The 27,277-nt window shown below is 44.0% G+C and overlaps 1 protein-coding gene across 1 annotated transcript; it reads left to right on the forward strand.

Annotated features, from left to right (window-relative positions):
• The first annotated feature begins 7,680 nt into the window (after nt 1–7,680).
• On the forward strand, nt 7,681–11,310 carry cetn3 (centrin 3). Its single transcript, XM_021590629.2, has 5 exons — nt 7,681–7,837; nt 9,430–9,565; nt 9,687–9,801; nt 9,918–10,109; nt 10,233–11,310. Exons 1-5 carry the CDS (start codon nt 7,821–7,823, stop codon nt 10,274–10,276), a joined length of 504 nt encoding a protein of 167 aa, XP_021446304.1. The 5' UTR covers nt 7,681–7,820; the 3' UTR covers nt 10,277–11,310.
• Nucleotides 11,311–27,277: the final 15,967 nt, after the last annotated feature.

Genomic DNA, 27,277 nt, shown 5'->3' on the forward strand with positions numbered 1-27,277 from the left:
GCTGGCTCATCCTGATCCCTCCTTAGCGTTCATAGTTGAGGTGGATGCGTCCGAGTCTGGGATAGGGGCTGTGCTGTCTCAGTGCTCGGGTATGCCACTAACTATGTGCTCGGGTATGCGAAACTATGATGTGGGGGACCGGGAGCTGTTGGCTGTTGTCAGAGCTCTGAAAGCGTGGAGACATTGGCTTGAGGGGGCTAAACACCTTTTCCTCATTTGGACTGACCACCGCAATCTGGAGTACATTCGGGCAGCTTGGAGACTGAACACTCGCCAGGCGAGGTGGGCCATGTTTTTCACCCGCTTTGTTTTCACTCTATCCTACAGACCAGGTTCCCAGAACGTTAAGGCAGACGCACTGTCCAGGATGTATGACACGGAGGAGCGGTCCGCGGATCCCACTCCCATAATTCCAGCTTCTTGCCTGGTGGCACCTGTGGTATGGGAGGTGGATGCGGACATCGAGCGGGCGTCACGTGCAGAGCCCACTCCCCCACAGTGTCCAGTTGGGCATCTGTACGTTCCGTTTGATGTCCGCGATTGTTTGATCTGTTGGGCCCACACGTCACCCTCCTCGGGTCATCCTGGCATCGGTCGGACAGTGCGCTGTCTTGCTGGGAAGTACTGGTGGCCCACTTTAGCTAAGGACGTGAGGGTGTGCGCACAGTGCAAGGCACCTAGACACCTGCCCAGAGGGAAATTACAGCCTCTTCCCGTTCCACAACGACCGTGGCCACACCTATCGGTGGATTTCGTGACGGATCTTCCCCCGTCACGGGGTAATACCACGATCCTAGTCGTTGTGGATCAGTTTTCTAAGTCCTGCCATCTCTTTCCTTTGCCCGGTCTCCCTACGGCTCTACAGACTGCGGAGGCCCTGTTCACCCACGTATTCCGGCACTACGGGATGCCTGAGGATATAGTTTCTGATCGGGGTCCCCAATTCACATCTAAAGTCTGGAGGGCATTAATGGAACCCCTGGGGGTCTCGGTTAGCCTCACCTCAGGTTTTCACCCCGAGAGTAACGGGCAGGTGGAGAGAGTAAACCAGGATGTGGGTAGGTTTCTGCGGTCCTATTGCCAGGACCGGCCGGGAGAGTGGTTTGTTTTCATCCCCTGGGTGGAGATGGCTCAAAACTCCCTTTGTCACTCTTCCACTAACCTATCCCCTTTCCAGTGTGTGCTAGGTTATCAGCCAGTCCTGGCACCTTGGCATCAAAGCCAGATCGAGGCTCCTGCGGTGGATGAATGGTTTCGGCACTCGGAGGTGACATGGGACGCTGCTCATGTGCGTCTGCAACTGGCCATCAGGCGGCAGAAGGCGAGCGCCACCGCAGTGAGGCGGGTCTGGCTCTCGACCCGAAACCTGCCCTTTCACCTGCCCTACTGGAAGCTGGGTCCGCGGTTTGTGGGGCCATTTAAAGTCCTGAGGAGATTGAACGATGTTTGTTATAGGTTACAACTCCCACCTGATTATAGTATTAACCCCTCGTTCCATGTGTCTCTCCTCGGCCGGTGGTGGCTGGTCCGCTCCAGCAGTCTGAGGTGCCCCCTCTGGACATTGAGGGGGCACCGGCATATAATGTGCGAGCCATCATGGACCCAAGATGTCGGGCGAGAGGCCTTCAGTACCCCGTGGAGTGGGAGGGGTACGGTCCGGAGAAGAGATGCTGGGTGCCGGTGGAGGACATCCTGGATCCATCATTACTGCAGGAATTTCACCGCCTCCATCCGGATCGCCCTGCGCCTCGTCCTCCGGGTCGTCCCCGAGGCCGATGAAATTCCTGCAGGGGGTACTGTCACGACTTCGGCCGAAGTTGGTCCCTCTCCTTCTTCGGGCTGCGTTCGGCATCACCGGCTTTCTAGACACCACCGATCCATGTTTCATTTTTGTTTTGTTTTGTTTTGTCTTGATCATACACACCTGGTTTCCATTCCTTTCCACTTACTTATTTTTGAGTAAAGGACACATGTATCGTTGTAGTGACTGGGAGTATTGATACACCATCCAAAGTGTAATTAATAACTTTACCATGCTCAAAGGGATACTCATTGTCTGCTTTTTGTTTTACCCTTTTACCAAAAGGTTCCCTTCTTTGCGAAGCATTGGAAAACCTCCCTGGTCTTTGTGGTGGAATCTGTGTTTGAAATTTACTGCTCGACCGAGGGACCTTACAGATAATTGTGTGTGGGCTACAGAGATGAGGTAGTCATTCAAAAATCATGTTAAACACTATTATTGTCCATGCAACTTATTATCTGAATTTTTAAGCACATTTTACTCCTGAACTTATTTAGGCTTGCTATAACAAAGGGGTTGAATACTTATTGACTCAAGATATTTCAGCTTTTAATTTGTAATTCATTTGTAAACATTTCGAAAACACAATTTCACTTTGACATTATGGAGTATTGTGTGCAGGCCAGTGACAAAAACATCTTAATTTAATTGATTGTATAACATAAATAATCAAGCACACTTAGTTCATATGTTTATGTAAGAAATACATAAATATTGTCTTATGAAATTGAAAATAGTGCCAATGAGATGTGTTTAATGTAAAGGTAAGCTAAACTTAACATGAAACCTAAACCTACTATACCCTAGTAAGATGCATTTAAACGGAGTTAGTTTGTATATAGTTTTGAGCATCTATAGACCATCAGCCAGGGGCTATAAATGGACAAAAGTTTAACATTACACAGAACCATTAATTAATCCAGTGTATAACAGGTTCTGTCTCCTGTACATGCTGAAACAATCAGAAAGATCTCCTGCCTTTGTTGTGCTTCAATTGTGGTGTGTTTACAACTGACACACCAATATCTCTCTCTCTCACACACACACACACACACACGAGAGGTCACACGAGTATAGTTTTGGCAGATGCTCTACAGGAGCTGTTATCGTACCAGAGATAAACACAAACCGGTTTGGACTGGCTGAAGAAACACAGCCAGAAAAGCAACCCATGTGTGTGTGTGTGTGTGAGAGAGAGAGAGAGAGAGAGAGAGAGAAGAGAATAGAGGAACAAGTAGAAGTGTGTTTGTATGTCCTGACACAGATATTTGGAAGTCCTGGAATATGTTCTCAGGGCAGATCATGCTCTGGGCAATTTGCCTCTCACTGTAGCACAACTCACAGCCCCTCATCATAACTAATGACCCAGGGTGTGTGTGCACGTGTGTGTGTGGTGACCCGGGGCAGTGAGAATACTCCGGGAACAGTGAGCACATAAGAGAAAGACATCAATTAATTTGACTGTTAAATCGATAACAACCTCCCACATTGCACAGGAGATTACATATGTAACAATCCCACACAAGGGCACACACCCATACAAGCGCACACACACAAACACAGATGATGACTGCCACACACCTAAATGTAATTTGGCTTTTCTGTTTACCTGGTATTCCAGACATCTGGGCAGTGTGCCGGTCTGTCTGTGTCCAGGGCCAAAGTCTAGCTATCGCATGTTTCCATTGGCCAATTAGTTTCTACACCATGCAATCATACCGTGTGCTTTACTCACCTGATAACTGAAGGTCATCATGGAGATGTAGACGCTGTTCTAAGTGCAGTTTTTTGCACTACTCCCTAACGATAAAGGTTAGGTTTCCATCTAGGTTAGCTGATCCTAGGTCTGTGTCCTATGCTGAGTTTGAAGCTTTTGCAGATACACAGAAAATCAACAGGTTTGTTAACGTTAGTGATAAGGTCAATGAAAGAACATGGGTGAAAAATCTGCAAGGCACAAGGGCACCTGTAAGTTGCTCTGGATAAGAGTGTCTGCTAAATGACCAAACATTTTTATACGCAGAACTCAAAGAAAGAAAGTTATTGCATTCAGAGTCGTTTGAATGTAGCCGATTGCTACTCAGAGGTCATTGAGAGAATAAACACACTGAGATAAAAGTGAAACGAAAGCTAAACATTCCTGATATGGTCTAGTAGTCTACTATGATTGTTACATAATTACTGCTACTGACCTTCTTCTGACACTACTACTACCACTACTACTACTACTACCACTACTACTACTACTACCACTACTACCACTACTACTGTTTCACTTATCATACACTGTGTCACAACTCCAGTGGGTCAGAAACTTACATACACTAAGTTGACTGTGCCTTTAAACAGCTTGGAAAATTCCATAAAATTATGTCATGGCTTTAGAAGCTTCTGATAAGTGAATTGACATCAATTGAGTCAATTGGAGATGTACCTGTGGATGTATTTCAAGACCTACCTTCAAACTCAGTGCCTCTTTGCTTGACATCACGGGAAAATCTAAATAAATCAGCCAAGACCTCAGAAATTTTTTTGCAGACCTCCACAGTTTCCAAACGCCTGAAGGTACCATGTTCATCTGTACAAACAATAGTATGCAAGTATAAACACCATGGGACCACACAGCCGTCATACCGCTCAGGAAGGAGACGCGTTCTGTCTCCTAGAGATGAACGTACTTTGGTGCGAACAGTGCAAATCAATCCCAGAACAACAGCAAAGGACCTTGTGAAGATGCTGGAGGAAGCAGGTGCAAAATTATCTACATCCACAGTAAAATGAGTCCTATATCGACATAACCTGAAAGGCCGCTCAGCAAGGAAGAAGCCACTGCTCCAAAACCGCCATATAAAAGCCAGACTACGGTTTGCAACTGCATATGGGGACAAAGATCGTACTTTTTGGAGAAATGTACTCTGGTCTGATGAAACAAAAATAGAACTGTTTGGTCTATTTGGCCTTAATGACCATCATTATGTTTGAAGGAAAAAGGGAGATGCTTGCAAGCTGAAGAACATCATCCCAACCGTGAAACACGGGGGTGGCAGCATCATGTTGTGGGGGTGCTTTGCTGCAGGAGGGACTGGTGCACTTCACAAAATAATTGGCATCATGAGGGAGACAGGGAATTTTTACTAGTATTAAATGTCAAGAATTGTGAAAAACTGAGTTTAAATGTATTTGGCGAAGATGTATGTAAACTTCAGACTTCAACTGTACATGAAATGGGTAAAACAGTATGTAAACATTATTAAAGTGACCAGTGTTTCATGTCTATGTACATAGGGCAGCAACCTCTAAGGTGCAGGCTTGAGTAAATGGGTGGTAGCTGGCTAGTGATGGTGACTAAGTTCAGGGCAGGGTACTGGGTGGAGGCCGGCTAGTGATGGCTATTTAACAGTCTGATAGCTTTGAGATGGAAGCTGTTTTTCAGTCTCTCGGTCCCAGCTTTGATGCACCTGTACTGACCTCGCCTTCTGGATGATAGCGGGGTGAACAGGCAGTGGCTCGGGTCCTTGATGAACTTCTTGGTCTTCTTGCGACACCGGGTGCTGTAGAGGGCAGGCTGTGTGCCACCGGTGATGCGTTGGGCTGACAGCACCACCCTCTGGAGAGCCCTGCGGTTGCGGACTGTGCAGTTGCCGTACCAGGCGGTGATACAGCCCGACAGGATGCGCTCAAAGGTGCATCTGTAAAAGTTTGTGAGGGTCTTAGGGGCCATGCCGAGTTTCTTCAGCATCCGGAGGTGGAAGAGGCGCTGTTGCACCTTCTTCACCACACTGTTTGTGTGGGTGGACCATTTCAGATTGTCAGTGATATGTACATCGAGGAACTTGAAGCTTTTCACCTTCTCCACTGGGCGCCATCTATGTGGATGGGGGTGTGCTCCCTCTGCTGTCTCCTGAAGTCCACAATCAGCTCCTTCGTTTTGTTGACATTTAGGTAGAGGTTATTTTCCTGGCACCTTTCCGCTGGGGCCCTCACCTCCTCCCTGTATGCTGTCTCGTCGTTGTCTGTAATCAGGCCTACCACTGTTGTGTCGTCTGCAAACTTGATGACTGAGTTGGAGGCGTGCGTGGACACGCAGTCATGGGTGAAAAGGGAGTACAGGAGGGGGCTGAGCCTGCACCCCTGTGGGGCCCCAGTGTTGAGGATCAGCGTAGCGGAGGGGTTGTTGCCTAACTTTACCACGTTGGGGTGGCTCGTCAGGAAGTCCAGGACCCAGTTGCACAGGGCGGGGTTCAGACCGAGGGCCCCAAGCTTAATGATGAGCTTGGAGGGTACTATGGTGTTGAAGGCTGTGCTGTAGTCAGAACAGCATTCTTACATAGGTATTCCTCTTGTCCAGGTGGGATAGGGCAGTGTGCAGTGCGATGGCGATTGCATAATCAGCGGATCTGTTGGGGCGATATACAAATTGTAGTGAGTCTAGGGTGTCGGGTAAGGTATAAGTGATATGACATGATCCTCAACTACCCTCTCAAAGCACTTCATGATGGCAGAAGTGATAGCTACGGGGCGATAGTCACTTTCTTTCTCCCTGTCTCTCTCTCTCTCTCTCTCTCTCTCTCTCTCTCTCTCTCTCTCTCTCTCTCTCTCTCTCTCTCTCTCTCTCTCTCTCTCTCTCTCTCTCTCTCTCTCTCTCTCTCTCTCTCTCTCTCTCTCTCTCTCTCTCTCTCTCTCTCTCTCTCTCTCTCTCTCTCTCTCTCTCTCTCTCTCTCTCTCTCTCTCTCTCTCTCTCTCTCTCTCTCTCTCTCTCTCTCTCTCTCTCTCTCTCTCTCTCTCTCTCTCTCTCTCTCTCTCTCTCTCTCTCTCTCTCTCTCTCTCTCTCTCTCTCTCTCTCTCTCTCTCTCTCTCTCTCTCTCTCTCTCTCTCTCTCTCTCTCTCTTCAGTTTATGTCACGTCTTCCGGCTCTTACTGACACCTACCCATGAGCCCCCTCTCTTTCCATTTATTGTAACCAGCGTCCTTAATCACTGAGCACCGACCGACCAACACTGGATGTCCATGGAAGTTGAAAAGTAGCTGAAATTTGGTCAGTTATCTGAAGCAATCATACACATCTAAATATGGACAGCACATTTTACAACAGTACAGTAAAGAAAAGTAGAGATCCGTACAATACAGTACATTACAGTAAAGAAAAATAGAGTATACTGTAGGTCAGCACATTACTGTACAGAAGAGTAGAGTTTATTACAATACGATACAGTACAGTATGGTAGAGCACACTAGAGTTAAGTACAGTATAATGTACTGTATTGTATTTTACTGTACTGAACTTTGCTGTGTCCAAACAAGGGAAACATAAACAAATAATACACAACATGCAAAAAAGGTTATTGCATTATTCTACCTTTGTGTACCTATTCAGGATACATCACAGTGAATACATCACATATCCATAATTATGCATTTCGGTGTAGTACAGATCAGGGAGCATTGACCACTACTACTACATACTGCTCCCCACTTTCATATATTTAAACATATTGTAATTACATGGCTCTGCTATAATATCAACATTTAATGATATTTCTAACTAGAAAGTACAAATTCTCAGGTAAATGGGCATGTGGTGGTACACATTATTTTGCTAATGAAAAAGAAGTCTGATCCTGATTACCTGATTACCTGATTTCACAGGAGTCATCTGTCATCTGTTGTCTTGATAATGTAGGCAGGCTGACCAGTCCTCCTGCTTCACTTGGGTCTGAGAGTGAGGATTTTCCATCACTGGTCTCTACATTTCTCTTGTCAACAGACATACAGCGCCTTATACTGGGCAGAGAGTGCAGCAGGCACAACAGGACATTTCTTCATGTAGGAAAATGCGCAGCAACTCTAGATTTCATCTGACAAATCAGAAGCGATTTTGTAGCCGAGCACTGATCCAGCAACCAATGGGAAACAGCGAAACAGGCGCGGATTAAAGGATTTGTTACAAGGTGCTTTGTTGTTATTTTAGTAGCTGCCTTCAAACGACCAGCTGTACACGTTTAGGGCTACAACTTGAAGGATGAGTCTGTCTTTAAGGTATCTAGTTTACAATTGTAGCAAAGTGTTTAAATGACTAACGTTACCTAGCAAGAACTGTGAAACAAACTGGCACTAGCCAGCTTCCTTGTTGCAAGTTGGTTAGCTCAGCTACTGTAGCTAGGTATCTAGCGAGGTAGATATGGTTGATGGTAGGCAATTGTTGTATTAGCTAGTTAGGCCATAGATAATTAACTAGCTATCTACTGTCCAAAGTTAACCATCTGTGTCAGTAAGTTAAATCTTAGAAACTGTCTATAAAGTGTGTCTGTAGCCAACATCGGTGTTCGAATACCCGTACTAACATACTGTATACTACACACTATTAGTTAATTTTAGTATACTGTAAACGCACGGTTTCCTTTCAGTTGGGCGTACTAGCTCTTCGCCCGTCTACCGGAAGTTGGTGCTGTTGCTATGCAACCTCTTGCTAGCTAGTTAGCGTAACAAATTACTAGTTAGACATTTTATGACTTCTGGTGTGTTCTTAAATTCAATCTGGAGTGCCAGAGTGCGCCCTTAAGTTCAGTGCTTGTCCGCTTGTAAATTCTGAGCGTTTCGCTCTCGGAGCTCGGGCTTTGAGCGTTCTGACCTTACAAAGGCAGTAAAGCTAACGCTGGCTAGCTACTTCGAGACAAATGAGACTACTCTGACCATTTTACAAGCCCTATTAGAGCTGGATAGGCTGTTGTCATGTTATCCAGAGTGTTGGTGACTGTAACTGCTGCTGGCAACAATTGAATTAAACTTTTTTCTCAGAAGAGAGTGCTCTAAATCGGAGTAGGTAGCCAGAGCGAATTTACAAAATCACCAGAATTCCATTGAGAACGCACTATTATACCACTTAGCTGAGAATGGCGGGAATAATCATTTCAATAAACGTTGGGTAGTTAGTTAGCCTATAGTTAATATACTGGACGTTTGATGTATAAGTAGCCAACTAACGTTAGGACCGGTACAAACTGTTGTAATGATATGGAGTTCGTAAGGACATTGTAGCTAACAAATTGTCAGCCAACCTAAATTGTAAGGTAACTTATTTGAAAAGCCATTACTTTATTACATTTAACATGTCATAGTTAAAGCAATGATTTTGAATCCGCTCTCGTTGTACTTCAGGGCATATTTTACAACATTTTTATTTTCCTCAAATCTGGACATGTGAAGCCACGCCCATTTCCTGAAAAATGGCATTATGGTCCCTAAAGTACAGAAATAGTGTCCTCTGCGTGTATACTTCATATTTTGATGAATTTAGTATGCTTCTGGGAACTTCTGGCATACTAACTATATCCATACCAATAAGCATACTATATACTCAATTCACGTCACAAATAGTACGGTTAGTGCTGTTAGTATGAGTATTCGAACACAGCCTACTTCAGAGACGTAAGCTATGTGAGAATAGCAATTGCATGCTCCTCGTGTCCTCTTGCCTCTTTCTCAAAACCCATTGGATGAGAAAGTCAGAGGTCCCGCCCCTCTGACTTTCTCTTCAAATGGGTTTTGAGAAGGAGATGAGGACACGAGGAGTATGCAATTGAGAAAAGGTCTTGGTGTTTAATTTGACACCACCTGACAATGATGTTCAGGACTGAGCTGGCAGTGGATAAAACCAAGCGGAAGAAGCGGAGAGAACTGACTGAGGAACAGAAGCATGAAATCAAAGAGGCTTTTGAGCTGTTTGACACAGACAAAGACAAAGAGATAGACTACCACGAACTCAAGGTAAACTTCTACCTACAATTACCTTATCATTACTAGGATTCTGTTGTCCCCTTTTGCTGTCTAATCTTCACTCATACTCTGCCATATCTTTCTTTCAATTCTCTCACTTTCTCACTCACAGGTGGCAATGAGAGCTATGGGTTTTGAGGTGAAGAAAGTAGATATACTGAAGATACTAAAAGATTACGACAGAGAGGGGAATGGCAAAATAACATTTGATGACTTTAATGAAGTTGGTATGTTTCCTGCTTTGTTTGCGTATGTGGAACCCTGTACAGTATGTGTTATGGCTGCTCTTCACGCGTGTGTGCGTGTAACCATGTGTCTGTTTACCCATGTGCGTGTGTCTCAGTGACAGACCGTATCCTGGAGAGGGACCCAAAGGAGGAGATCCTGAAGGCCTTTAAGCTGTTTGATGATGACGACTCCGGGAAGATCAGCCTGAGGAACCTGAGACGTGTGGCCAGAGAGCTAGGAGAGAACATCACAGATGAGGAACTACGCAGCATGATCGACGAGTTCGATACAGACGGAGACGGAGAGAGTGAGCACACACACAAATGCGTAGAGCAGACACTCACACATTCAAAGTGGGAATAACCACCAACTAAAAATGTCATACTGACTTTCAACGTACAAAACAAAGTTTTCTCTCTCTCTCTCCCAGTCAACCAGGAGGATTTTGTATCCATAATGACTGGAGACTCCTGATTGAAGGGCTGCTGCTCTGGGGGCTTGGCTAGGAGGCTGAGGCTATAGATTCACTGTGGGATGGATAGGTCCCCCAGGTCACTGAGGGACTGCTAAATAGCTTACCTTGTCTCCCTTTATCTACACCGACCGACCAGAACTGACCAGGGGAAGTAGGAGTAGGTAAGGACGCCACTGTAGAGTACTGCGATTCAAAATCTCTCCCAAATAGCACTGCTGTCGCTCCTGTTCTGTTCTTTGTTGGAACATCTTGTGTGTGTTTACAATGTGTCTGGTGCAAATACAACCAAATATTGTATGTTCTTTTCTTTTAGTAGTTTCTTTTCAAAATTTGAATAGATGCACTTGCTGCGCTGTGTATCCATACCGTACAGAAAACTGTACAGATTACATAACAGGTCATGTCTCTGAGACATTCCTTGTAAACTTCAACGTCTTCAATAGTATTTCTGGATGGCGGTTTTAAATACAAACTGGCTTCACCGACCACATTTTGTAGTTTAGTAGACTATTTTTATTTAATTCTTACTTTTTCTTTTTAATGTTATTTATTTTACATAATAAACACAATTGACTGACTTCTGCTCTTGGATCGGTATGTACGGTGTGGAGCCTCTTGACAAAATGGGTGCAGACCAAGGTTATTATAGTTTTATTAGTTTGGGTTTTATTTATTTTTGTATTTTATTTTTATTTTTTAATTCAGTTTATTTTCAGACTTGATTTACTAGTTTTTATTCAGTTTTAGTTTTAAAAACATTTTGTTTTTAGTGTTCTAACAATGTGATGGGTCAATAATTGAACACATTTAGGGTGTGTTGTATGGTTTTCAGCTTTTAACACATTAATTGCAAGAACTGACCCATGTGTCTGAGTAATCATTACACATAAATTGTGTTGTTCAACCGCATATGTTCTAAGAGTGTAGAGACAGAAAGTAGCCTATGCATGGGAGGCTAGGAGCCATGTAGGGAGGCTAGGAGCCACGCATTTTCTGTATCATGCATGCAATTTGAGGTCAAAGTGTGCTGGTAGAAAAAAACAACCCTAAAATATGCAAACGGCTTCTAGTTCAAGGCACATTTAGGTGATGGGACGAAGCCTTACAAAAGGTGAAGTTGATCCTCGTTGATGGAGGAGCTGATTACGTTTTTGTATATGACAGTAAAACATTCTTATGATGACTACCATTTGTTGGCACCTTCAATTCTTGCACATTTTCTCATAAGTACAGTAATACTCACGTTTGGATACACCTACTCATTCAAGGGTTTTTATTTTTACTATTTTCTACATTGTAGAATAATAGTGAAGACATCAGTACTATAAAATAACACACGTGGAAACTTGTAGTTTGAGATTTTTCAAAATAGCCACCCTTTGCCTTGATGACTGCTTTACACACTCTTGGCCTTCTATCAACCAGCTTCAAGGTAGTCCCCTAGAATGCATTTCAATTAAAAGGTGTGCCTTAATCAGTTGTGATAAGGTAGGGGTGGTATACAGAAGATAGCCCTATTCAGTAAAATACCAGGTCCATATTATGGTAAGAACAGCTCAAATAAGCAAAGGGAATTGACAGTCCATCATTACTTTTAAGGCATCGAGGTCAGTCAATCTGGAAAATGTCAAGAACTTTCAAGTTTCTTCAAGTGCAGTCGCAAAAACCATAGAGGTATGATGACAACTGGCTCTGACGGGCCCAGAGTTCCTCTGTGGAGATGTGAGAACCTTACAGAAGGAAACGTATCTCTGTAGCACTCCACCAATCAGGCTTTTATGATAAAGTGGCCAGACGGAAGCCACTCCTCCGTAAAAGGCATGACAGCCTGCTTGGAGTTTGCCAAAAGGCAGCTAAAGGACTCTCAGACCATGAGAAACAAGATTCTCTGGTCTGATGAAACCAAGATTGAACTCTTTGGCCTGAATGCCAATCTTCACGTCTGGCGAAAACCTGTCACCATCCCTACGGTGAGGCATGGTGGTGGCAGCATCATGCCGTGGAGAGATTGAGGGACTAGTCAGGATCAAGGAAAATATTAACGGAGCAAAGTACAGAGATCCTTGATGAAAACCTGCTCCAGAGAGCTTAGGACCTCAGACTGGGGCGACGGTTCACCTTCCAAATGGACAACGACCCTGTCTTGTTTCGCACACTTTGTACAAAATAATAAAATGTAGTACTACAGGATATTTCTTAACTTAGCTCTTTATTAGTTAGCTATAACTGGCATGTTCACATATCGCCAACCAGGATCAAACTGCCCATGACCTAACCATTTGGGTGGTCTTAACCAATCATAGCACACAGTATGATATGGCGGTAAAATGCATCCAATTACAATTCAGTATGTTTACACATGAATATTACATCCCCCTTCTTTAAAAACAAAAGAAAAATGTCTACATATTCTAAGCGTTTCATTTGAATACATGCTCTGTAGTTTGAACTCAAGGTAGGTACCCATTTATATTGCATACTACACCAACTGAATCAACATAGACTCTGAAACAATAATCCAACATACTGTTACTTTTCAAACAAGGGATTCTCAGCAACTCAGCTTTCACTGTAGAAATAACATCTTAACATAAAAAAAAAATACAATACCAAAGCATTTCAAGTGAACTTTCAATAACAAGTTTATAGTCAAACTCTTTTAGGGCAGCGATCCGCCTACACCCTTTGACATTTCACAGGTCTAAGACAGCTCTGGGCTTGACCTCTCTTCCTGACCTTGTGCAATATGATGCTGAGCATGCTTCTGTGTCAGTCAACAGTTCTTGTGGTGTTGCAGGTAAGTATGGTGTATGTTGTGCTGTGTGTGTGTTTAGTCCATCACGTTCTCTTTCAGGGGAACAGTTCATCTCATCAGTGTGTTGTTCTTTTGTGTTCAGTAGGTGACGACGATTGCGGCGGTACACCGCTCCTTCTGCGGTGCGGACGTGATATGAACGCTCAGTGTCAGCTGGCTGGATGACGACTGCTGGCTTCCAGAGGCCATGCTCCTGGATTCTAACTGACTCTCCATCGATCAGTGGTGGCAGTGATCTAGCTGACCTGTCGTTGTATCGCTTTTGTTGTTGTTGTCGTCTCTGTGCACGTTTTCCATGCATTTCCTTGTAGCTGACGACCTCAGGTTGCAGCTGCTGGTTGGTGCTGGGAAGGATTGAGCGATGTCTGCGGCTCATCAACAGCTGGGCTGGTAATTTGAAGTTGTCAACTGGAGTGTTGCGGTATGCAAGGAGACTGAGGTAGGGGTCTCTCTTGTCTGCTTTTGCTTTATGCATGAGAGATTTAGCAATCTGCACAGATTGTTCAGCAAGTCCATTACTTTGAGGGTAATGTGGGCTTGTGGTGACGTGTTAAACTCCCATGCTTTTGTGAAGGTTTCAAACTCATTTGATTTGTAACAAGGCCCTTTGTCAGATATTAAAGTCTCTACAATGCCATGCCTGGCAAAGGCTGCTTTCAGCTTGTGTATCACAGCTGCAGATGTGGTGCTGTGAAGCTTGTTGAGTTCGAAGTATCTGCTGTAGTAGTCCACTGTTACGATGTAGTCCTCGTTGTTCCAGGTAAACAGATCGGTTGCCACAACCTGCCAGAGTCGGTCTGGGATACAGTGAGGTAACATTGGCTCTTTGGTGTTTGAGGGGCGTCGTTCAAGACATATGGCGCATTTACCAACAATGTCCTCTATTTGTTTGCACATTCCAGGCCAAAACAAAATGTCCCGTGCTCTCTGTTTGCACTTTTCCATGCCCGTGTGTCCAGCATGGACCTTTGTCAAAATCTCTTCTCTGAGACTGGTAGGAATAATGATTTTCTTTCCTTTGAAAATTATTCCGTTGATCTGTGATAGTTCATCACGATGGTTACAGAATTCTGAGACGCTCTGAGGGCATTTTCTCCTCTCCTCAGGCCATCCATCCTGTATGACTTTCCTCAGCTTTGCGAGTTGTGAGTCATTTTCTGTTTCTGCTTGGATCTCCTTCAGTTTTTTGTCACAAACTGGTAAATTGCTGTACACAGTGTGCACGTACATGCCTACACTGAGGCTGCTGTCCTTATAGGTAAGAAACTTCCTGGAGAGTGTGTCTGCGACAGGGATGTCTTTGCCTGGACAGTGAGTGATTGTGAAGTCGTATTTTTGTAGTTGAAGGATCATTCTCTGTAGCCTTGGCGGGGCTGCGGCAAGTCGTTTCCTCATAATTGACTCAAGGGGCTTGTGGTCGGATTCCACAATGACTTGTCGTCCATATATGTACTGATGGAAACGTTTACATCCAAACAGAATGGCGTAGAGCTCCTTTTCGATTTGCGTAGTTGATTTTACAGTCTGTGAGATTTGGAAGCGTAGCCGATGGGCTTTCCTTCTTGCAGTAGCACTGCACCTAGTCCATACTTCGACGCATCCACTTGGAGTCTGAGCTCTTTGTCTGGGTCGTAGTAGGCAAGGATTGGTCCTGGTTCTCTCGTGATCAAGTCTTTCACATTCTGGAAAGTAATGTCGTGTTGCTTGTCCCAGAGAAACTCACTGGACTGCTTTAGCAGTTGACGCAGGGGTGCATTAGCATTGGAGAGGCTGGGTGCAAACTTGGCTGAGTAGTTGACCATGCCAAGCACTGTTTCCAGCTCTGCACGGTTCTTTGGTGGCCCCATTTCTTTTATGGCTGAGATCTTCTGTGGATCTGGCTTGATTCCATTCGCTGTGAGAAGATGTCCGAAGTAGCTGACCTCTGTAGCGCTGACTGTGCTCTTCTCGGGGTTGAGCCGGACTCCTCTCTCGCGGGATCTTTGCAGCATCGCACGGAGGTTTCGGTCGTGCTCCTCTTTGGTTCGACCATAGACAAGGATGTCGTCCACAATGGCCACAACTCCGTCGAGGCCTTCGTACATTTCGTCGATCTTTCGCTGAAACTCGTCTTGGGCTGAGATAATCCCAATAGGCAGGGGGTGGAACCTGTAGCGTCCGAACGGTGTGTTGAATGTTGTGATCTTAGATTACTCTTCTGTGAGCTTGATAGCCCAGTAGCCTGATCTAGCGTCCATGGCACGGAAGTAGTGTGCTCCCGCTAGCTTGTGTGTGATGCCATCTAGCGTTGGTAAAGGGTAATGGGGGCGTTTGATAGCCTTGTTCAAGTCTCTTGGGTTGAGACATACTCGGAGCTTGCCTGTGCGTGGTTTCTCCACCACCACTAACGCGTTTACCCAGTCAGTCGGTTCTGTAACCTTGGTGACTATGTCAGATTGCTCCATGCTCTCCAACTCTTTCTTCAGACGGGCACGGAGAGCAAGGGGAATCTTTCTCGGTGGGTAGACCACAGGGGTTGCGTCTGGGTCAAGGTGAATGGTACATTTTCCTGGGAATAATCCTATTCCTGTAAAAACATCAGCAAACTCCTCCAGTACATTGTCTGTCTCTACTGGTACTGTCACTGATTAAACTAGCTTGATGAGGTCCATTTCTAAACATGCTTTAAGACCTAGCACTGCAGGTGCTCTAGTGTCAACAACCTAAAAGTCCAACATCATGTCACTTTCCTTGCATTTGAAAGTGCATGTGCCTTTTACTGGGAGCTGTTCACCATAACCAGTCAGTCTGCATGTGGTGGGCTGTAGCTGGCACTCAGATTTCAAGCTGTGGTACTTATTCAGAGGAATAATGTTTACTTGTGCACCTGTGTCTAGTTTGAACTTTAGCTTTGTGCCTTGTGTTCCTATGTCAATGTCAGCAAAGGCTTGCTCTGTCTCTGATATTTGACTTTTCTGTGTCACTGAATCAAACAGTTCATCAGCGTTTGACTCTTTGATTGACATTTCATCTTCACTCACTGTGTGTACTGTTTTTCTACAGCAAGCTCTGCACACTTTTGTAAAGTGATTCCATTTTCCACATTTAGTACATTGTTTGCCTTTAGCTGGGCAATTTCCTTGTTCGCCATGCATTTTGTATCCACATGTTTTGAGTCTGTCGCTCTGTTTTTGAGTTATGTCTCTCTCCGTTCTAAAACGTGTGCTTTGATGTCTACCTGACTGCGTACACTGCTTGCACACGTGATGTGCTCGTGCTGCCACTCAAAATGGTTTTCATCTGAGCCTGTGCTAGTTCGTGAGATCTGGCTATGTCGATAGCTTTATCCAGCGTTACCTCAGACCCAACATTCATAAGTTTCTCTCTCACTCGCGGTGAGTGTATTCCAAATACAATACGGTCCCTGACCATCTCATCCTTGTTTGCATAATCACAGTCTTTCACAAGCAGATGCAGCTCTGTCACAAACTGTTCAAAAGACTCGCTAGCTCCCTGTACTTTCTCATGGAATTTGTACCTAGCGAAAATCGTATTGGTCTTCGGCACAACATATGTTTCAAAACAATCGTAGTTTGTTTTCAGTACCTTTGATTCAGCCTCGGTAAGTGTCCATGTGTTGTAAATATCTCTCCCTTTTTCACCGATCCAGAACATTAGCTCCACATGTGGTTTGTACTTATGCCATACATCGGGTAAGTTTGTAGACTCCCAGTCCATTTGAGGTGAAGGAACTCCAGAAAAATCCATATTTTAAGACCTTTTACTCTGACACCATGTCTTGTTTTGCACAAAATAATAAAATGCAGTACTAGAGGATATTTCTTAACTTAGCTCTTTATTAGTTAGCTATAACTGGCATGTTCACAGATCGCTAAACAGGATCAAACTGCCAATGACCTAACCATTTGGGTGGTCTTAACCAATCATAGCACAGTATGATATGGCGGTAAAATGCATCCAATTGCAATTCAGTATGTTTACATATATGAATATTACAGACCCTAAGCAAACAGCGAAGACAATGCAGGAGTGGCTTTAGGACAAGTCTCAATGACCTTGAGTAACTCAGCCAAAGCCCGGACTTGAACCCAATCGAACATCTCTGGAGAGACCTGAAAATAGCTGTGCAGCGACCCTCCCCATCCAACCTGACAGAGCATGAGAGGATCTGCAGAGAAGATTGGGAGAAACTATCCAAATACAGGTGTGCCAAGCTTGTAGAGTCATACACAAGAAGACTCAAGGCTGTAAACGCTGCCAAAGATGCTTCAACAAAGTACTGAGTAAAGGATCTGAATACTTATGTAAATTTGATATTTCAGTGTTTGACATTTTTGCACATTTATAAAAAATCTAAATCTGTTTTGGCTTTGTAATTATATGGTAGTGTGTGTGTGTAGATTTGAGGGAAAAACAGAATTTAATCAATTTTAGAATAAGGCTGTAACGTAACTGGAAAAGCTCAAGGGGTCTGTTTACTTTCCGAATGCACTGTATATAAGTGAACTCTTTAAGCGTTACAAAACGTATATTCGATCAAATTAACCTCACGTAGCCAATAAGACATAAAAAAAAATTGTATGATCAAATTCAACACAATCTATATATTTTGTACACCAAAAAATAAATTACGGGTCAACATCTAAATATTGCTCCAAGCATTGATCAAAGCTCAGAACACTATTATTGATCTGACTAAAACATATTTGCGCCTACCTCTGCGAACGAGCGGAATCATGAACAGTGGCTTGTTATCCCCCGGATTTGTCTTTTGCAGCACATTCGGCCTACTCCGCCCTCTCGCGCCATAGGCCGAAGGCCTGAGACGAACTACTAGATGACATTAAACTGAGCCTACCTCAGCAGGAGCTAAAAATACACTTGAGTAGGCTACCGAGAAAGACAGTGGTGAGGGCAGGCTGCAATGCATGCAGGAGGAAGCGGAGGAGTTGGAGAGAAAGAGGAAGCAAGCAGAGAGCGGGGATGCTAGGAAATAAATCTCTTTATAGGATTTCATGCCGTAGCAACATCTTAAGGTCCCAAACTTGGGGTCAGGGACCCATGTGGGGTCCCCTGAGAAAAGTGGTACTAATCTTATCGAACGAGTTAGGAATTTAAGAAAGATATGTTTCAATATGAACATCTTCCATATAGGCCTTACGTTAATCCTGAAATAAAAATGCAAAACAATACAGTTGAACAGATATCACGTTTTCGTGTCATTGTTGATGCTACATGTCAGTGTGAATCATCTCACATTTTCCCACTTTCGGGGTATATTGTTACAATTGTATAGCTAATAGGCTATCTGTTTGTAGATCAGCTGAGGTGAATGAATTTACAGTAGCTTAGGTAATAATGTCAGGGGTATTTTTATTCTTGTTTTTTACTGTTCTCCAAACGGCATGTTAAAAGTTTTTATTTTATTGTATAGAAATGCAGTAAAGTAACTTCAATTACCCCCCCACCCCCTTCCGGACCTCACTAAAACTCTAACCCTGGTTATGGCGTCATTACGACAAAGGTAGTTAGCTACAGCGTTTAGTCAACTAAGCGAGAGCACTTTCCTGCCTGCACATGATTTGATTTAAATTTTATTAGGATCTCTTTTAGTCCCCATTTGGACTAATCTTCCAAGAGTCCTTAACATTAAAATACAATTTATAATACAAACACACTTTCACATATAACACACTATTACAAACATACATAATGACCCAATAAATACTCAATCTAAAAAAACATTGATTCTTCATCTACTATAGTCCCACAACATTTCTATATACTATATTTAAATTGTTTTTAAATCATGTTTAAACTTATATATTGAAAGGTTTCTAGTTTTCTCAGTTAATTTATTCCATTTCTTTATTGCTCTAAATCGAAATGTTCTTGATTTCCGCAGTAGTAGTAAGCGCGAGCGCATTGACAAGCAAGGAAACGTGCAGTAGTTCAGTGATCGTCGCTGCGTGGATGGAAGCCGACATGGCACAGAGAGCTGCTCTGCTAATACCGTCCTTCACAGAAAGTTATTGTAGACGGTTTTTAAGATTAGTCGGCCTGTGTTAATCAGTTCTTGATCTGCCCCCTTGATATAGCTTTGTGTCGACAGTAGGCTGCTGCTGATGTGATAATAGTCAGTTCACCATTGACGAGGCATGTTGAATGAATGGTAGTTTAGTAGTCACACCTAACTTGATGGGTTCGTTCAGGGACGGAGAAACAAGCTCATATAGGCCTAGTTCAGTTGGTGTCCCCCACGATGAAATCGGGGAGGGGACTGTTGATCTCTTCGTAAGTTAATCGCCTGCAATATCTGACAGCACTAGCCCGATTTTTGACTGAACTTGGGCGAATGATGCATCTTGCCATAGATATCCAGCATTTATTAAATTACTCTGGAAAAAGTGATGCTACTCTTCTGTCACCGAATGACCGATCTGCGTGAAACTTAATATGTGGCGTCTATGGATAAAGGTCTCAACGCAATATTTTCCAGACTAGTACATAACACAACGTGGCCGCTATTGACCATAAACATTTACGTGGGCCTGGTCTGGCACATCGACGCATATAAATAAGTCGAGGATATTCGTATAGTAGCACAATTTGGTACACGTTGCTAACACTTTCAAGACTCAACATATGCGAGAACATTCATATCAACCACATGGTGGCGCTATAACGGGCACATGTTTATCATAGCACAGTATGATAAGGCGGTAAAATGCATCCAATTACAATTCAGTAAAATTTGGGTGAATGATGTGTCTTGCATCATTCGTGGGGGACTACATATTTGCTGTTCCCTTGTTTCATATTCCAAATATCCTACAGCAAGCTAGGCTACTACTACATAGTATGCAGTAATTCAATTATTTAGAATTTTCTCCTTTAACAAAATTTTCACTAGACTATCCACATAATTAGAATAATCATTACACTTAAATGATGTGAAAGCGTCATTGAGATGACCTCAATTTAATTTAGGAGACTTCTGTGTTGGTTACATTGTTTGATATAATTTAAGACTCTAGGTTTTGTGAAATAGCGGTCGAAATTTGAACAATTGTTACCCGGATGTAAGTTCAGTTAGGGAAGGGAAGGGTTTAGTATGTCTTAATTTAGTCCAGGGGAGGGTCATGTAATCAGTATTTGTCTGAGGGGGGGGGGATCGTTTCGAACTCAAACTCCAGCATCTTGCTTTCTGATCACTGATGTCATGATTTGACCTTCGAGTTTCCAGTTGTCTTCAAAACACCAAACAACTCTGGTTTATCACAACAAGTATGCTGTCGCACAACTATGCAAGGACCACAGCTCATGAAAATAGTTATCTTCAAAATTATGTAAGGGTTTCTTTGTAGTCTCTGTCTGATGAAAGTCAAGAAAAGTTCAATGGAAAAGAATGAATGGATTAAATCAGGTGTTGAAGCTGCTATTGATTGGTGAGGACTAGGCTATTCACTGCAGTATTATTACTAATAATTTATCTTTAGCTCTTGGAGTCCCAAGAAAAGCTAGACTAGGCCTACAGTAGCTTGTTCTACACTTATTTCTAGCATTTTATTTACTACCAGAGCCTGCTCTTGCTTGCTGAACATAAAATACAAAAAACTAAAGAACTGGAGGGTATTCATTATGTCAATTAATTTGCAAAACATTTCTTAACCAGAAGCAAACGGAACAAAACGGTGAGGGACCTGAATTTGTCCAATAGAAACTCTCTTTTTCCTTGGTTTTGTTATAAATGGTAAATGGTTTCAGTAATGAATAGGCCCCTGGCTGGGAATTGGGAAGGAGGGAGAGTGGAAGAAGGAGAAAGGGAGCGAGATCGATCAAAATATACCATATGAGTAGCCTGCTAATGTACCTTTCTGGACCTTTGTAAACTGTCTAGAATAGACCCATAATTGATCCAAATGGTTGCCTAATCAAGCCTAGCTTGTATGGTACTCCCTGTATATAGCTTCATTATTGTATTTTATTTTATTCCTCTTGTGTTGCTATTTTGTGTTACTGTTTTGTGTTATTGCATGGTTACCAAGGGCTCATAAGCAAGCATTTCACAGTAAAGACACCAGTTGTATTTGGCACATGTGACAGAACATTTGATGCAGTTATTTTGGCATGAAACATTCTAAACGGGATGTTTGAGTGGTTTTTCTCTTCACTGTAATCGGAGGGATATAATCAATATTATGTATGCCAGTCTCTTGCCCATAAGTAAAGGAGAGACTGACTGCATCACATTTTGTTTTTAGAAGAAGCATTACTGTGTTGAAAATTCCAAATGGTTTGCATAGTCAATGTACACACAGACTTAACCCGCCAGCCATGTGTGACGTTTTAAATGCATGTAGTTCTGTCCTTAAGCTGTTCTTGTCTATTAATGTTCCTTTTCATGTCATTTTTTTTGTGTGGACCCCAGGAAGACTAGCTGCTGCAATTGCTACAGCTAATGGGGATCCTAATAAAAAAATTGCCTACATCCCAGCCCTACCTAATAATTGTGTATTCACCTGATAACAGTAATACATTCCTCGTTGTACTGTGTTGCAACCACAGTAGAATATTGTTATTGTCTAAAAATAGAGGCCTACGGGACTGTTTTACTAGCACAGACTGGAATATGTTCCGGGATTCCTCTGATGGCATTGAGGAGTACACCACAGTCATTGGCTTCATCAATCAGTGCATCGATGATGTCGTCCCCACAGTGACCGTAGGTACATACCCCAACCATAAGCCATGGATTACAGGCAACATCTGCATCGAGCTAAAAGCTAGAGCTGCCGCTTTCAAGGAACGGGACTCAAACCCGGAAGCCTGCTATGTCCTCCGATGAACCATCAAACAGGCAAAGCGTCAATATAGGACTAAGATCGAATTGTACTACACTGACTCTGACGCTCGTCTGACGTGGCAGGGCTTGCAAACCATTACAGACTACAAAGGGAAGCGCAACCGAGAGCTGCCCAGTGACATGAGCCTACCAGATGAGCTAAACAACTTCTATGCTCGCTTCGAGGCAAATAGCACTGAAACATGCATGAGAGCACCAGCTGTTCCAGAAGACTGTGTGATCACGCTCTCTGCAGCCGATGTGAAAAATACCTTTTTAAACAGGTTCACAGGGCCAGACGGATTACCAGGACGTGTACTGCGAGCATGCGCTGACCCAACTGGCAAGTGTCTTCACTGACATTTTTAACCTCTCCCTTTCAGTCTGTAATACCAACATATTTTAAGCAGACCACCATAGTGTTCTTGGGCACAGGCACTAAGGTAACCTGCCTAAATGACTACCGTCTTTAGCACTCACGACTGTAGCCATGAAGTGCTTTGAAAGGCTGGTCATGGCTCACATCAACACCATTATCCCAGAAACCCTAGTCCCACTCCAATTTGCATACCACCCAACAGATCCACAGATGATGCAATCTTTATTGCACTCCACACTGCCCTTTCCCACCTGAACAAAAGGAACACCTATGTGAGAATGCTATTATTTGACTATAGCTCAGCGTTCAACACCATAGTGCCCTCAAAGCTCATGAATAAGCTAAGGACCATGGGACTAAACACCTCCCTCTGCAACTGGATACTGGACTTCCTGACAGGCCGCCCCCAGGTGGTAAGGGTAGGTAACAACACATCCGCCACGCTGATCCTCGGGTGCATACTCAGTCCCCTCCTGTACTCCCTGTTCACTCATGACTGCACGTCCAGGCACGACTCCAACACCATCATTAAGTTTGCTGATGACACAACATTGGTAGGCCTGATCACCGACAACAACGAGACAGCTTACAGGGAGTACAGGAGGGGACTGGCCGTGTGGTGCAAGGACAACAACCTCTCCCTCAACGTGATCAAGACGATGATAGTGGACTACAGGAAAAAGAGGACAGAGCATGCCCCCATTCTCATCGACGGGGCTGTAGTGGAGCAGGTTGAGAGCTTCAAGTTCCTTGGTGTCCACATCGCCAACAAACTAACATGGTCCAAGCACACCAAGACTGTCGTGAAGAGGGCACGACAAAACCTATTCCCCCTTAGGAGACTGAAAATAATTGTCATGGGTCCTCAGATCCTCAAAAGGTTCTACAGCTGCACCATCGTGAGCATCCTTACTGGTTGCATCACTGCCTGGTACAATTGGTGCAATGCTCTACTTTTCGGCTACCCGGATAAAGCACTAAATAAACTTTAGTTAGTGCTAAATACGGCTGCTAGAATCCTGACTAGAACCCCAAAATTTGATCATATTACTCCATTGCTAGCCTCCATACACTGGCTTCCTGTCAAAGCAAGGGCTGATTTCAAGGTTTTACTGCTAACCTACAAAGCATTACATGGGCTTGCTCCTACCGATCTCTCTGATTTGGTCCTGCCGTACATACCTACACGTACGCTGCGGTCACAAGACGCAGGCCTCCTAATTGTCCCTGGAATTTCTAAGCTAACAGCTGGAGGCAGGGCTTTCTCATATAGAGCTCAATTTTTATGGAATGGTCTGCCTACCCATATGAGAGACGCAAACTCGGTCTCAAACTTTAAGTCTTTACTGAAGACTCATCTCTTCAGTGGGTCATATGATTGAGTGTAGTCTGGCCCAGGAGTGTGAAGGTGAAAGGAAAGGCTCTGGAGCAACGAACCGCCCTTGATGTCTCTGCCTGGCCGGTTCCTCTCTTTCCACTCGGATTCTCTGCCTCTAACCCTATTACAGGGGCTGAGTCACTGGCTTACTAGGGCTCTTTCATACCATCCCTAGGAGGGGTGTGTCACTTGAGTGGGTTGAGTCACCGATGTGATCTTCCTGTCTGGGTTGGCGCCCCCCCTTGGGTTGTGCCGTGGCAGAGATCTTTGTGGGCTATACTCAGCCTTGTCTCAGGATGGTAAGTTGGTGGTTGAAGATATCCCTCTAGTGGTGTGGGGGCTGTGCTTTGGCAAAGTGGGTGGGGTTATATCCTTCCTGTTTGGCCCTGTCCGGGGGTGTCATCAGATGGGGCCACAGTGTCTCCTGACCCCTCCTGTCTCAGCCTCCAGTATTTATGCTGCAGTAGTTTATGTGTCGGGGGGCTAGGGTCAGTTTGTTATCTGGAGTACTTCTCCTGTCCTATCCGGTGTCCTGTGTGAATTTAAGTATGCTCTCTCTAATTCTCTCTCTCTCTCGGAGGACCTGAGCCCTAGGACCATGCCTCAGGACTACCTGACATGATGACTCCTTGCTGTCCCCAGTCCACCTGGCCGTGCTGCTGCCTGCTCCAGTTTCAACTGTTCTGCCTGTGATTATTATTATTTGACCATGCTGGTCATTTATGAACATTTTAACATCTTGGCCATTTCTGTTATAATCTCCACCCGGCACAGCCAGAAGAGGACTGGCCACCCCACATAGCCTGGTTCCCTTCTTGGTTTCTTCCTAGGTAGAGACGGTACAGACGGTAGTGCGAACGGCCCAGTATATCACTAGGGCCAAGCTCCCTGCCATCCAGGACCTCTATACCAGGCGGTGTCAGAGGAAGGTTCTAAAAATGGTCAGACTCCAGCCACCCTAGTCATAGACTGTTCTCTCTGCTACCGCATGGAAAGTGGTACCGGAGCGCCAAATCTAGGTCCAAGAGGCTTCTAAACAGCTTCTACCCCCAAGCCACAAGTCTTCTGAACATCTAATCAAATGGCTACCCAGACTATTTGCATTGCCCCTCCCCCTATTTTACACCGCTGCTACTCTCTGTTTTCATCTATAAATAGTCACTTTTATTAACTCTATCCACATGTACTTATTACCTTATTAACAAACTGGTGCCCCCGCACAATGACTCTGTACTGGTACCCACCTGTATGTAATCTCGCTATTGTTATTTTACTGCTGCTCTTTAATTACTTTTATTTCTTATTTTTGCAACTGCATTGTTGGTTAGGGGCTCGTAAGTAAGCATTTCACTGTAAGGTCAACACCTGTTGTTTTTAGCGCATGTGACTAATAAAATGTGATATAATCAAATAATGGAGTTTTTTGGCGGGATGCAAAAAAAAATATTGCCTGCGCTGAAGACGTTTATATCGGTCCGCTCATACAGGAATAGTAAAGGCCCAGTGCAATACTTTTGTGAAAACATCTAAACTAAATGTGTGTTTACCAGCGTTTGTAACTTGAGTCTCTCCCCCCCCTATCCACATCGAAGGGACAGCAGTGGAAAGTTTTAAGTTCCTCGGCATACACATCGCAGACAAACTGAAATGGTCCACCGACACAGACCGTGTGGTGAAGAAGGTGCAACAGAGCCTCTTCAACCTCAGGAGGCTAAAGAAATGTGGCTTGTCACCCAGAACGGTTCTGGGCGGTGCAGTTGATGTACCAGGCGGTGATACAGGAAGCCCGACAGGAAGCTCTCAATTGTGCATCTGTAAAAGTTTGTCAGGGTTTTGGGTGACAAGCCACACATGGTCTGTGTGGGTGGTGCGGTCTGCACAACGCATCACCAGGGGCAAGCTACCTGCCCTCCAGCACCCGATGTCACAGGAAGGCCAAAAAGATCAAGGACAACAATCACCCGAGCCACTGCCTGTTCACACCGCTATCATCCAGAAGGCGAGGTCAGTACAGGGGGAACAAAGCTGGGTTCGAGAGATTGAAAAACAGCCTCTATCTCAAGGCCATCAGACTGTTAAACAGGAGTCACTAACTCAGAGAGGCTGCTGCCTACATTGAGACCCAATCACTGGACACTTTAATAAATGGATCACTAGTCACTTTAAGCAATACCACTTTTAATAAGGTTTACTTGTTTTACATTACTCACATCACATATATACAGTGCCTTGCGAAAGTATTCGGCCCCCTTGAACTTTGCGACCTTTTGCCACATTTCAGGCTTCAAACATAAAGATATAAAACTGTATTTTTTTGTGAAGAATCAACAACAAGTGGGACACAATCATGAAGTGGAACGACATTTATTGGATATTTCAAACTTTTTTAACAAATCAAAAACTGAAAAATTGGGCGTGCAAAATTATTCAGCCCCCTTAAGTTAATACTTTGTAGCGCCACCTTTTGCTGCGATTACAGCTGTAAATCGCTTGGGGTATGTCTCTATCAGTTTTGCACATCGAGAGACTGACATTCTTTCCCATTCCTCCTTGCAAAACAGCTCGAGCTCAGTGAGGTTGGATGGAGAGCATTTGTGAACAGCAGTTTTCAGTTCTTTCCAGAGTAACTTGTATTAGTGAGGGCATACATTTACATCCTTTTTCGTACTGCGCCCTGTGTGGCTATGGCTGAACCACTGAATGGTCTGTGTTACCACCTTATTAATAGGGCTACAGTGCATAGGATGCGTTGATCAGTTGACTGACAGGTGTAGGCTACTGTAGAATGATAAACTTTTCTCTTGTGTGGATGCTTGCCACCGTTTTTACAGGTTTTTCAAAAAGGCAAAATGCCTGAGGGACTGGTAACAGGGTTCTTAATTATTTTATTTCAGTTTTTGAAATAGTTTTTTTCTGATTTGTTTCAGTTTTCGTTTGCTATAATAACCTTGGTGCCGACTTCACAATGATGCAACAACTAAGACACTGCATCTCAGTGCGAGGTCTCACTGCAGTACCTGGATCGAATCCAGGCTGCATCACATCTGGCCATGATTGGGAGTCCCATAGGGCAGTGCACAATTGGCCCAGCGTCGCCTATGGTAGGCCGTCATTGTAAATAAGAATATGTTCTTAACTGACTTGCCTAGTTAGTTAAAGGTTAAATGTACAAAAACAATGGTTTGGTCTGTCTGTCAGTGTGACTGTCTGTCGTTCTGCCTTTTAACCACTAGAGGGAAGTGTTGTAATATCTCAAACACTTACATTGGACCAGAGATTGACACATGAGTTACAACACCACACCCAGTCTCAGGGATGGCTAACTGGAAATTCCTTTGGTCTCGAACGGAGTTAGGTAAATAAGCTTTTAGCTTTCTTGCAGCTTATTTGTGGAACAACCTTCAACATGTTCTTAAATGTGATGTTGTGGTGCCTCTAAGGCAATTCAGAAAGCTGATTGAGGACCTTTTTTACTGATGAATGTGTTTTTATTTCATGACTGTTTTTCTTTCTGCTTGCATTTTCTATTTATATTGTGTGTGTATTTTCCGTAATGTCTGGCATTCAGTAATGTCTGGCATTC

The sequence above is a fragment of the Oncorhynchus mykiss genome, chromosome Y, assembly GCF_013265735.2.
Source record: "Oncorhynchus mykiss isolate Arlee chromosome Y, USDA_OmykA_1.1, whole genome shotgun sequence".
Classification (NCBI taxonomy): domain Eukaryota; kingdom Metazoa; phylum Chordata; class Actinopteri; order Salmoniformes; family Salmonidae; genus Oncorhynchus; species Oncorhynchus mykiss.